This window comes from Penicillium angulare, assembly GCF_028827245.1.
Source record: "Penicillium angulare strain IBT 27051 chromosome Unknown utg000012l_segment0_segment0, whole genome shotgun sequence".
NCBI classification, from domain to species: Eukaryota; Fungi; Ascomycota; class Eurotiomycetes; order Eurotiales; family Aspergillaceae; genus Penicillium; species Penicillium angulare.
Genome location: NW_026623171.1, coordinates 1,669,697 through 1,682,054, shown reverse-complemented (window position 1 = coordinate 1,682,054; position 12,358 = coordinate 1,669,697). Strand labels below are relative to the sequence as shown.

At 46.9% G+C, this 12,358-nt stretch overlaps 6 protein-coding genes across 6 annotated transcripts; 3 read left to right on the top strand and 3 right to left on the bottom strand.

The window, feature by feature from the left end:
• Nucleotides 1–120: 120 nt before the first annotated feature.
• On the top strand, nt 121–384 carry N7478_013292 (uncharacterized protein; the record flags this gene model as incomplete). The annotated part of the gene is made up of 2 exons (XM_056929502.1): nt 121–203; nt 267–384. The coding sequence occupies 2 exons, from the start codon at nt 121–123 to the stop codon at nt 382–384; spliced, it is 201 nt and encodes a 66-aa protein (XP_056772864.1).
• A 1,266-nt stretch (nt 385–1,650) lies between these two features.
• N7478_013291 (ankyrin repeat-containing protein ANK1) lies at nt 1,651–2,304 on the bottom strand (the record flags this gene model as incomplete). The annotated part of the gene is made up of 3 exons (XM_056929501.1): nt 1,651–1,973; nt 2,046–2,223; nt 2,290–2,304. The coding sequence occupies 3 exons, from the start codon at nt 2,302–2,304 to the stop codon at nt 1,651–1,653; spliced, it is 516 nt and encodes a 171-aa protein (XP_056772863.1).
• A 929-nt stretch (nt 2,305–3,233) lies between these two features.
• N7478_013290 (DNA-directed RNA polymerase III core subunit RPC11) lies at nt 3,234–3,643 on the top strand (the record flags this gene model as incomplete). The annotated part of the gene is made up of 3 exons (XM_056929500.1): nt 3,234–3,381; nt 3,447–3,541; nt 3,608–3,643. The coding sequence occupies 3 exons, from the start codon at nt 3,234–3,236 to the stop codon at nt 3,641–3,643; spliced, it is 279 nt and encodes a 92-aa protein (XP_056772862.1).
• A 1,348-nt stretch (nt 3,644–4,991) lies between these two features.
• Nucleotides 4,992–6,600, top strand: N7478_013289 (elongation factor 1-alpha; the record flags this gene model as incomplete). The annotated part of the gene is made up of 4 exons (XM_056929499.1): nt 4,992–4,996; nt 5,095–5,363; nt 5,426–6,116; nt 6,180–6,600. 4 exons carry the CDS (start codon nt 4,992–4,994, stop codon nt 6,598–6,600), a joined length of 1,386 nt encoding a protein of 461 aa, XP_056772861.1.
• Nucleotides 6,601–7,961: 1,361 nt separating this feature from the next.
• N7478_013288 (MAGE domain-containing protein) lies at nt 7,962–9,005 on the bottom strand (the record flags this gene model as incomplete). Its single annotated transcript, XM_056929498.1, has 2 exons — nt 7,962–8,635; nt 8,738–9,005. The coding sequence occupies 2 exons, from the start codon at nt 9,003–9,005 to the stop codon at nt 7,962–7,964; spliced, it is 942 nt and encodes a 313-aa protein (XP_056772860.1).
• Nucleotides 9,006–9,676: 671 nt separating this feature from the next.
• N7478_013287 (putative pathogenesis associated protein Cap20) lies at nt 9,677–10,333 on the bottom strand (the record flags this gene model as incomplete). Its single annotated transcript, XM_056929497.1, has 1 exon — nt 9,677–10,333. One exon carries the CDS (start codon nt 10,331–10,333, stop codon nt 9,677–9,679), a length of 657 nt encoding a protein of 218 aa, XP_056772859.1.
• Nucleotides 10,334–12,358: the final 2,025 nt, after the last annotated feature.

The window sequence follows — 12,358 nt, the reverse complement described above, 5'->3', positions numbered from 1 at the left end:
CTCTACCAGTAGTAGTATAATAGTAGTATACGAGGTATGTCCTTTACTCGAAGAGCCAGCAGTCTATTTGACAAAGACAAATTCCTAACATTCCATGAACGGACTGCTGCGACCCTAAAAATGCTGAGAGCGTACTACAAGAATGCCCTTGTCTGGAAATACATACTCCCAAATCTGGTTGATGACGATGTTTTTCATTTTATGTGTGTTGGAACTTTCCCTTTGTCCGATCCCCATCGGTTTATTTATCTCCAATTTTCCTTCAGGCTGCAATGGCCAGCTCTCAAGAAGGCACCAACTGGGCGAGATGGCGCATACTACACTAAAGATCCATTGGACTTTGTTACTCTGTACTTCAAGCAGAAGAAACCGCAAGCAACTTGAGCATGTACAGCGTGCCATGAAACCATGCATAACACACGAATCCCAATGCTTAATCTAATTGCGGGTGGATGCAAGAGAGCTACACACGAGAAAATTGCCCAGATATCGAATGTTAGCGATGTCACGAACACGGCCATTTGAGTTGGAAAACATAGGTAAGCTCAACCCTCCTGTTTCCTTCACTTACATCACTCCATTACATCGACTAAGACGCATTCTTTTCTTCCAGCCGATGAATCCACAACATCTGTCTATTCATTCCGCCTCATTTCTCATGATAAGTTCAGATGTCCCACGTGAGGTCAGAAGAAAGCAACGTAACGCTTTCAATCTGGCTCAACACGCTTTGACCCACTTCATAGGCACCGCGGAGGTCAATTGAAAGGAATACACGGGAGGGTTCGCCAAATAGTCAAAGGCGCAGCATACTAGGCTAGGCCTTCATCATTGGGTCTACAATCAAAAGCGAGATATAAATTCTGCGATTTCTTCCATGAAAATTCCAATATAGGATATCAGAATGGCGAATAGTTCAGTCAACGTGGGGGGGATGGGACACAGCCTTTCAATCTTGTTTTACATGTCATGAAAAGGTATGACAAGGTATGACAGCGAACTGAAGGTCCAATATTGGCGTTGAGGTTATTAAGACTATATGGCGATAAAACTAATTCAATTTAGGCCAAACTAGCCGTATGTATTGGACCCATTCTCCTCATCGTACCTCGTCGGGCCATAAACTAACAAAGTAACAAAACAAATCCAGTAGAACATATTCTATCCCTTCCAAGGTGGTTCATGGTGATCGCTACAAACGCAACTCGGTTTTATACATTGACCCGAAAAGGAGTAAACTTGAAAGGAAAGGAGCATTTCGCAAAAGTGTGGGCAAGGACATCAGGAACGAGTTCACTCGAATACAAAAGATTTTGATAATGCTTTCTAGATAGCTGAGCCTTAAGAACCAGACTAGCTTCTCCTTATTGGGAAACTGCGCTATGTTCTTTCCGTTCGCATGTTCGGCAGCAACTTGAACTTGTGAGTGATAATGGCAATACTAAAGCCTCACAAGTTGAAGAGATATTAAATACTTCGGTCGTAATCGTGTATTCATTGTACCAGTATATAGAGATGTAGGGATATAGACAATCTAAGCATCATGTGTAAGAAAGTCAAAGCTTGGAGAATGTTTCCCAAACCACTGAGGCATTTGACGAGAAACATAGGCAAAGATAAAATCAAAAATACATATCAACAGCTTGCAATTTATTCGCTGTCGCTGGCACTGTCATGTTCTGAGCCATGGTCGTTGGTTTGAATCCCCTCGGCCAGGATGTATTCGGCTTGTTGAAGCGTCTGTTTTATTTCAGGCTTGTTGTAAACAAGCTCCGCAGGCTTCTGGCCATGCTTGTTTCGAACCCTGGGATCGCAGCCTGCTTCACACATCATGTTCACCATCGCTGCGCCTAACTCTGCATCTTTGTCATTGGCAAATCGTACGGCGATGTGTAGTGGCGTATCTTTATCCATGCGAGTCAGGGGGTCGCACTCGAAAAATTCGATGTCGAATAAGGAATCCATAACGTCATCTTCAGCAATTGTTGGGTTAGCTTCTTTCGTCCCCTATGCATCATCGAATATCAAACTGGGCATAAACATACAACTTCCGTACATGGCGCAAATGTGCAGCGCATGATTTCCGAGGGCATCTGTTACTCCGTTGAAGAACTGTGCCACCTCCTCATTTGTCTTCTCGTCCATGCTACCCAGAGCCTGCTCAATCAGGTGGGGCTGGTCTCGGCGACACGCCTCTACGACCAGCTCGCGGGGGGAAGCGCCCTGGAAGTTTTGGGTCAGCGGAATGGTTCAGCGGGGCTCAGCAGTGCAGTCTTGATCAATTTATACCTCGTCATCGGCCATGATGAATTAATACGGATATCGTTATTCTCTCTTGCTGCAGAACGAATCGCGAAAGCTGTCTCGCGGTCTCGCGGTCTCAAGGCAAAACAATGACTGCGGAAGTTCTGCCGAAATGGGGTTGCCTAGTCACGGGGTTGAGAGGTCTCAAGTTTTGTGATATGCTGAATTGCGAGTGCAATGGGTTATTTGGGTATGAGGGTGTTAAATTGTAAGAAAATGTAGAAAAATGCAACTGTTGAAACTTGTTGATTAGGGACGCTACTTTAGCCAGGGACATCCCACGTCCGGATCATGTGACTTTCCGATTCCCCCGCCACAATCTAGCCGCGCGCCTAGTCCCGCCCGCCAGTGATTGCCTCATGATCCACAATGACGGATCCAGCTGCAAGGGCAGAGTGGTTACCAGGCATTTGAACTGTTGATAAGCTCCAGGTGGGGTATAACATGCACATTCTTGTGTTTCCTTGTCGAACAGACTGTAAGAAAAGAAAAAGTACAGAAAAAATAAGTATATAGGAAATCTTGGAAAATTGGATCTGACAGGCAATTTTGTCGGTATGAAATGGCAGAATAATAAATAAGGCAAGCGGTAGCAACAGGGCGGTCTCTACAGCTAGCTGTGATTGGCCATTAAAAATGATGCTTCACAAACCCATCTTGACCTGGTGATGATTCGGGATGATATGAGACAGGTTCATATCGGCTTCTAACACATCTACCTGACGCGCCGCCCGCTAGATTACCGATCCTGATCTTTCTGAATCCTATCCGCGACCATGCCTCTCGTTTGTCCGTCACCCTTCGCATCCGAACCTATCCTGAAAAGCCTTCAAAGCGATAGCGACTAACTGTTTTTTCCACCTCTAGTTTGTCCCAACTGCTCTAATGCGCTGACTATCGCCCGTGCGGACTCCACAAACACACATCCAATGGGCGTGAATCGATTTGAATGCCGAACCTGTCCTTACGAGTGGGCTCTGGAGAATAAGTGGTACGATCGGGTCAACGTGAAGGAGAAAGAGGTTGAACAAGCACTGGGCGGCAAGGATGAGTGGAAGAACGCCGATAGCATAGGCAGTAAGTTCTCTTGTGGGACACTTTTTGGAAAACATGGAATTTTTAAGCTGACGGTTGTGATGCAGCGCAATGTCCGAACGAAGGCTGCAACGGCGAGCGTGCATACTTCTACCAGCTGCAGATTCGCAGTGCAGACGAGCCGATGACTACATTCTTACGGGTAGGTTTTCCATTTTCTTGCCTCTTCATACGCCGGCATTTCGGAAATCTGACATAATATGGATAGTGTACAACTTGCGCGACACAATGGAGAGAGAACTAGCTCTCGATTTTGTCGAGGGTGTTTCCAGTGTTTCCCCAGTTGCTCATCGCTGGATTTTGGGGGCGTTTTTTTTACTTCTTTTGTCTTACACCGTACTCCGTAATTGTTGTTTAAAGATCCCGCCCCCCTCATTTCAATATTGATACGAGTGGAGCAGGGATGATGGATTTTGCTTCGCATTCAAAAATGGCGCATCTACGAGGCATTGGCGTTATGGATCATAACAAAGCGAGCTAGATACCCAAATTTGATCGACGTCAGACGCACAGATTCCTCGGCGGTCTGTAATAGGAAGAGCGTATAAAAAAAATTGGGTTTGCTATCACCCATGGGTCCCACCTAGTATGTACGAACTAGAAAAGAAAATCTCTTTGACCTTTTTTTAGCTTTGTAGGCCGTAGCGGTATAAGCCATTGGGTCACAGTACTATTCCTATTAGAGACTCCGATGCCAGGGTAATACGTAGAGAGCGTCTCAGTCTCTATCAAGTTTATCAAATTACACACGACGTGTTTCGGTGTGGCAAAAAAAATTAAAAAATTCTCGCGCCAGCTGGCTGCATGTCATGCCTGAATGCGGTGGGTCTGCATATTTGGCGGTGACGGGCTCTGCCCCGCGGGTGAGGGGCATGGTGGGATGTATTACGATTAGAAACGGAGAGGTAGAAAATAACCCAACCCACTGTTGGATAAACGAAAAAAAATGATGAGTATCAAAATTTAAAATGACCAGTAAATCAAAACAATAATACCAACCTAGGGCCCGACGGACTGCGTTGCTGCCCAGTCGGCCCAGTCGTAACGTAGAGAGTGGACTGGAAGGAGGGCGGGCGTGAAAAAAAATTCTACCGAGTGGAGACAGAGGGAGAGGGAACCAGGGAAACAGAGGGAGCTGGGAAGATTGAATTGGTACTGGATACGTAGGCTTTGGAAGATAATAGTGGAAGGATATGTGTGAATGTATAGAAGAGTAAGTACCTGGTACATAAACAGCCCACCATGAAGATTCTGCGTTGGTCCCGCCAAAGTGGGGGCGGCGACTCTGTTTGTAGCCAATCAAACAACAGAATTGGAAAGGGCTTGAACCCGCCCACGACTCGCCTCTCTCGCTTGCCCCTCCATATAAGGGATTCCCCCTCCTCGCTCCCACAGAATTTTTCTTTCTTTCCCTCGTCCGCATCAGTACGTATATCTTCCCTCCCCCTACCTTTCTCCCTTTTTCTCTTTTTCATCCTCCTAACTCTGCCTGCTCAGTACCTTTACGCACGCCGTAAAATCTGAGCATATCCACAGGATCCTTCTAGTATCTTACAAAGAACTTCAAGAATTCATTCTTCATAACCGTCACCATGGGGTACGTCTCTCATCTCACGATCGCTGTCATCTATCCACCATGACAAGCCATCCAACTACCAATCCATCGATCATCTACTAACCTATCTCGCTTTACAGTAAGGAAGAGCGCAGCCACATCAACATCGTCGTTATCGGCCACGTCGATTCCGGCAAGTCCACCACCACCGGTCACTTGATCTACAAGTGTGGTGGTATCGACTCTCGTACCATCGAGAAGTTCGAGAAGGAAGCCGCCGAGCTCGGTAAGGGTTCCTTCAAGTACGCTTGGGTTCTTGACAAGCTCAAGGCCGAGCGTGAGCGTGGTATCACCATCGATATCGCTCTCTGGAAGTTCCAGACCGCCAAGTATGAGGTCACCGTCATTGGTAAGTTCGCTTCTATATAACATTTATCTCATTCATTGTTCTCAATTACTAACCCTCAATAGATGCCCCCGGTCACCGTGATTTCATCAAGAACATGATCACTGGTACCTCCCAGGCTGATTGCGCCATTCTCATCATTGCCTCCGGTACTGGTGAGTTCGAGGCTGGTATCTCCAAGGATGGCCAGACCCGTGAGCACGCTCTGCTTGCTTTCACCCTTGGTGTCCGCCAGCTCATCGTTGCCCTCAACAAGATGGACACCTGCAAGTGGTCCGAGGACCGTTACAACGAGATTGTCAAGGAGACCTCCAACTTCATCAAGAAGGTCGGCTACAACCCCAAGAACGTTCCCTTCGTTCCTATCTCCGGTTTCAACGGTGACAACATGCTTGAGGCTTCCCCCAACTGCCCCTGGTACAAGGGTTGGGAGAAGGAGATCAAGGGTGGTGTCAAGGTTAAGGGTGTTACTCTTCTCGAGGCCATCGATGCCATTGAGACCCCTGTCCGTCCCTCCAACAAGCCCCTCCGTCTGCCCCTCCAGGATGTCTACAAGATCTCCGGTATTGGCACGGTGCCCGTCGGTCGTGTCGAGACTGGTATCATCTCCCCTGGTATGCTGGTTACCTTCGCTCCTGCCAACGTCACCACTGAGGTGAAGTCCGTTGAGATGCACCACACCCAGCTCAAGGAGGGTGTCCCCGGTGACAACGTTGGTTTCAACGTCAAGAACGTTTCCGTCAAGGAGGTTCGCCGGTAAGTTTGCTCTTATAAACCCTTACCCTTCGTTGATTCCCATTACTAACATTTTATTCCTAGTGGTAACGTCGCTGGTGACTCCAAGAACGACCCCCCTATGGCCTGTGCTTCCTTCAACGCCCAGGTTATCGTCCTGAACCACCCCGGTCAGGTCGGTGCCGGATACGCACCCGTTCTGGACTGCCACACTGCCCACATTGCTTGCAAGTTCTCCGAGCTGCTTGAGAAGATTGACCGCCGTACTGGTAAGTCCGTTGAGGACTCTCCTAAGTTCATCAAGTCCGGTGATGCCGCCATCGTCAAGATGATTCCCTCCAAGCCCATGTGTGTTGAGGCTTTCACCGACTACCCTCCCCTCGGTCGTTTCGCTGTCCGTGACATGCGTCAGACCGTCGCCGTTGGTGTCATCAAGTCCGTCGACAAGTCCGCTGGTGGTGCCGGTAAGGTCACCAAGGCCGCCCAGAAGGCTGGCAAGAAATAAGCGCTTTACGGATGAAATCAGAAATGCCGTGATGACTTTTTTTCTTAAAAATGCTTTTATGGATGGAGCTAGATTTTGCTGTGTGATTTGAAAAAGAATCACATACAGATTTATGACTCGAGTCAATTCAATATTTTTTCCATCGTGCTTTGTCCTCTCATTGTAGATTTGTAGTTGTCTTAGTAGTGTATGAAAAAAAAACTCAGTAATGTCATTAAATTCGCCAAGTGCCGCTAGAAGACAGCTGGGCAATTTTGAGCCTTGCAAGTACGCATGGTGACATACCCCTCGTTGAGTTATTGCATTGGGCTTCCCAAGGTTTCCCATGTGTCCATAGAGCCTCCGATGTACATACTTGGATCCCATTCATGAACCAAATGTGTGTCGAATGCGCTGGATACCTGAATATTATGTTACACCATTGGTTGATTCATTAAATTATTGGGTCCTTGCGGTTTGAAAAGCCCCAAGGTTCCAGCAAGAACTTATATCGTGCCAGTGGTGACTGCTTTTCTTTGATCAGTCCTTCGCACAGATAGATTAGGTGGGAAATACCAAAACCTCCACATGAGCACCAACTCATGACAAATTTTTCGAAAATTCTGTTAAAACGAATCCTTGAATTTAAAGCGTAAGTCAAAGACTCACGGAGGTCCTAATGTAATGCCAGTGTTGTCCCCATAAGAGGAAAGACTGATTTGAACTAAGGTTGTATATATCCTTTGAATTAGATGCCCAGGTGCTAACCTTGGTTGGAAGCCGGAGAGATGGTCACATCCTTCGACATCAGGAGCCTCATCTACGCTACATATTTCAGGTTGAGGGTCTCACTGTCTCAATCGGTTGCTTTACGTGCTGTGGTTGTTCAAGTGTATTTGCTGAGGTTAGTTGGATGTAGATGTACATTCATGCACGATGCGGGCCACGATCCACCTCAAGTGCCCCAAGGCTGACACTCCAGGGCTCTGACAACCTTGAAGATCCATCACCTGGGCATGACAGTACCTAGGTAGTCCTAAGTAGATTCTTAGAGTCAAACGGAATATGAAATTCAACATTGTTTCCAAACCCCGAGATCTTATTGTTTAATGTTTAACTATGGGAGGCATTCGGATCTCCATAGTTTTTGCATTTTCGATGAATGTTCAAGTTTATATGCATTTCCTCTCAGGCTTTTCAGCCACCTCAGACATTGAAAACTATATACATCATGATTCCACCAGCACAACCCAAAACAAAAATAATAACAAGACCACATGTATCATGATGGCTGGAATCTTAATTACTCTAGATACTAGTCTTCGAGTTTTCCCGGGTATCAACAGCACTAGACGATAGTAACCTACACTAAAAAAAAGATCTCAATCACTCTCATCCGACTCAGACTGAGCAGCAGGTCTCCGCGAAGACCTCCTCCGCCCCTCATTCTCATCAGCACCAGCACCAGCACCAGCATCAACCCCATTAGCATCAGCCGCCCTCCTATCCCTCAACGGCTGCATCCCCAAAGTCCTCCTCAACCTCATCTCAAAGTCCTTCTTTACACTCTGCTCAACCTGCGTAGGTCTAATCCCACCCTCCCCATCATCCTCCAAATCCGAATCCCCAATCTCCTGCCCAAATCCATAAACCTCTCTAACCAATCCCGCAACACTTCCCGAACCAACCTCCACCTTCCCCCGCGGGCCAACCGTGTACTCGATTATTTCCTCGCCACCATCTACTTCTCGGGTTCGAACTAGATAGCCCTCCTTGCAGACTCTTTGGAGAAATTTGTCTGTTTTCCCGAGAGGTGTTTGGGTATCCACGTTCATGCGGGCGAGATAGCGTTCCAGTTTTTGTTCTGCGAGGGAGCCGCCGTTAAGAGAGATAACGGCTATGGCGAAGGAGTATAGAGCTGTGTATGTGCTTTCGGCTTTGGATGAGGGGGCTTTTGCTGGGGATAGGATCGAGGGAATTCGATAAGCTTGTGGGAGGGTAGTTGAGAGGACCCAGGATTTGCTGGATGTGGATGGCTTTTCCGTTTTTTGAGCGGCTGAGAACCAATTTTGTTAGCTTCTTGGTCCTGTTTCTCTTGAGTCGTCTCGCCTTGTCGTATGTTTCTTTAGTCTAGGGTTCAGAGTAATAAAAGACTCACCTCGTCGCTGTGTGATAGTCAATTTCTCCCGAGCAGGTAACTCCACCATTTCCATCCCAAATCTCCTCTTCAACTCGCGTTGCGCCTGCTCAAAAACAACCTTGAATTGTTTCGATCCTCGCTCCCCAAGAACCTTATTGCTGATGTCTGCTCGACGAATAGGAACGCGCGCATACTCGCTCGACAGCGCAAGCCGCACCATATCTTTAACCATCGCGTCGAAATTCGTCGGTGCGCCTCCGGCTTCTAGCTCTTCGGCAGCGGACATATCGTCTTGAGACGGTGAGCTTCGTTGATGGATCCGACGTTGTTTTTGGGTAGGTATTGAGTCTGCTTCGGGCTGGAGTTTCAATTTTGATCTGTTAGTTGGTGGGTAGTTTTCATCTTAGTTTGGACTAGACTGGATGGGTAGGTACCGCTAGGCGTTTTCGTGTTGGAGGCATTATAATTATTTAAGGTTGACTGGTAAGGGTGGTTTTTCTCTTTTGGTATTTATTCCTGGTGGAAGGCGACGAGGAGATTCAATGTTGTGGATTGAAGTTGTTTGCTTTGCGGTGCGGAGTGAGAGTGCTTGACGCGACGCGAGATCCGATAAAGAGGAACACTGATTTTACCATATCGGGACGGTCGAGATGGTCTGTGCACGATGCTTATCATTTGTTGATTAAGAATGAACTCAAGTACTTTAAATAGATTCAACTTTCTTGCTTTTTGCAAAGAGGTATTTACATGAGATAAATTTGAAGGGACTGATAACAATTTTAATTATTTGATGAGCAAATACATCTGTATACATCAAAATCACTAACGAAGCGCTCAAGCGACAAGGTATTGTTTCTTTTTTCTCTCTAAAATCATCACAGAAAAAGAAAAACAGCGCTGAACTCAATACAGGCAAAAAAATAAATAGAAAACAAGAGAATTAAGAGGGAAAATCTATCAGTGGTTGGTTTTTTCGTGGACAGCCTCTTTCACCTCTTCCTTGGTTCTCTGAACAAGTCCATACACCCAACCCAACGACTCCTGCGACAGCAGCAAGCTAGTGGTGAAAGCGGCTTTCCCTGTGTTCACGAGGCCAGCGCCTCCAGCTTTCTTATACTCGGTGCCATAGGTGTCAAAGACATGGGTTTTGATGTCACCTGCAAAGCGGACAGGGTAAGAAGCATGGTTGTAGATTGTGCCACGGATCTTCTGAGCATCTTCACGGATGATAGGGAAGCGAGTGTCGATCTGGCTTAGACCCTTGTCACCCAGTGAATCGGCACGAGTCACATAGGGAGCGATGTAGCTGTATGGAGTAGAGAAGTATGGTAGAACGGGCTTGGCGAGGCGAGTATAACCTTGGTCTGCGAATTCGAGAGACTTGGCGCCGTATGGGTTGGTCTTGAAGAGGGTGATAGTGTCTGAGACGACGGGGTAGGAAGTCAGGTGCTGGGGTTTGAGAAAGGTTAGTTCTATCTGAATCTGGATCTGGATGCAAATGCAAGTGAGATCATCTGATGGAGTGTTGGGAATGCCTACATCGATGAATTGAGAATGGACCTTCTCGCCGTTGACGACAGGTTCAGCCATAGTGTCAGAATCAGCGTGGGGCATGTGGGAGATGGGGGGGAGAGTGGGAAGGTTCGAGAGCAAGAGTTTATTTAAATAGATAGAGTCTGCAGATATTAGGGGGAGAAAGAGAGTAGGACAAGACAAGAAGAAAAGCAGTGAGCAGAGAGAAAGTGGGCTTAGTATATAGACCCATTTCACATGTGATTTCACGCAGGTTATGCAATTGGCCTCTGGAGGGTCAGAGCGCAATCGCACCATCTGTGCACTCATAGATTCATTGGCTATGTTAGTAGCAGGGAGAATTGAATTCTAGAAAGTTAGTCTTTTATTTTATTTTATTATAATTATTTATTAAGATTTATTTCTCGCCTCAAGTTATGCATTTCTGCCTGCTCATGGCCTCATCCTTCCTCGCCATGCAGACGGTCGTGACGCCATAGTGATTTGACTTTCTATGGCAAATTCCCATCTCTTCCAATCTCTTAATCTAGAATTTCAAATTGATCCTTACGACCAAGTTGTCCAACCATCCAAATCATGGAAGATCAGAACTTTCTCCTGCATCTTCCAAGTCCATTTGGCGACAATTTTTTTTGATAAGCTCCCATTTTCACATGTGATTGCGGGTCCCAACGTCGACGCATTCGGATCCACTTGGGTTTGTTTCTTCCCCCTCCAGGACTGGATCAACTCTGGAATACACTGTGTCCACCCTGGGAGACTTGACAATTTTCCGCCATCAAATATGGCTTCTATTCTTTCCCATTCTTTCCTAGGGAGTTGCACTTACCCGTAGACAATGTTGGGATCTTATCAAATCCAAAATACACATCATGACGCCCTCGAGTCCACCCCCGTTCCCCCCCCGTACCCCCACTCTCGTTCTCGTGTCCAGAATTGACCTTAAGGCGCAGTCCTTATCAGCCATTCAACTGCACAGCTTGGCTTGAGTTTCCGTCGCCGCATCTAGGCCGTGACACCTGCATCCCATTCCGGAGTTGACCTGCTTCATCCTCATATCCCGCCCAGCCTCGCATCTGCAACCAGGATCCACTGCCCTGGCCTGAGCGCCCGCCCGAACACAACTATGCATCGCATCGCCCTTTTTCTACGGACTAATCTCCCCCTCTTCTCCCTCCCAACACATCCCAATCCCCCCAATATGTAGCTAATCCCGTACCCGGTTCCATTCTACTTGTGAACGTTCGGTGTCGTAAATCTGTTCCTTCCTGATAACCCCGACATAAGTGAATTGCTCGGAAAGCTACTTCGCAATGGCGTACAAGGTTCTGGCCTTGTTTGCGATAATCGCTTGTCGGCTCTATGTGCCCCGGGCGTCGTGCGACTGCCTCAATGAGTGATTCGTTGAGAGTCGTTGTCCGATCCTCGGCGATTGGAGGTGCGGCGTTGACAAAGATGAAACAAATGAATCTCTTTATTGGAGGTAAATCTTTATCTATCAGTAGTTGTTGTTTGTATATTTGGCTGGTAAATGTGTCCTCAGAGACCTTTCACCGAAAGGATAAGAGTTACAAACAGAATCTCTACTTGGCATGCTAACTTATTGACCCTAACAACTGCGCTATACCATGCCTTCCAGTATGAATCGGAATAAACGGAAGCTTCCAAGACGTTGCCGAGACTTCCAGGGTTGTGCAAGGGTTTGTGTCGTATTATGTATTCTTTATGAAGCCCGCGAAAGGCCAAGCCTAAAGATGAGACTTTTATTGTCATAGCTTTGAATTCGAGTTATATTGCAGCTCAACCTCCATCCGCTTCGTACTTTTAGATAGATCGACCGTACTAAGATTAGCATCGGAAAGTAATTTGAACTCCAGAACTATGCGAGCAAAAGAACGGAAAGTACCTCTGTCGATCATGGTGGCAATCCACCACGGCCAGGTTCGGTCATGTAGATCTCCCAGCGCAATGACTCCAAACCAAAGAACCAGAACACGATCTCATAAAGACGCAAGGAATCAGAACAAAATATCCAGTATCCAATATCCACATACCTATCTAGGAAGGCATCAGTGTATGGTCCGAACGTGATACAAAAACGGTTTA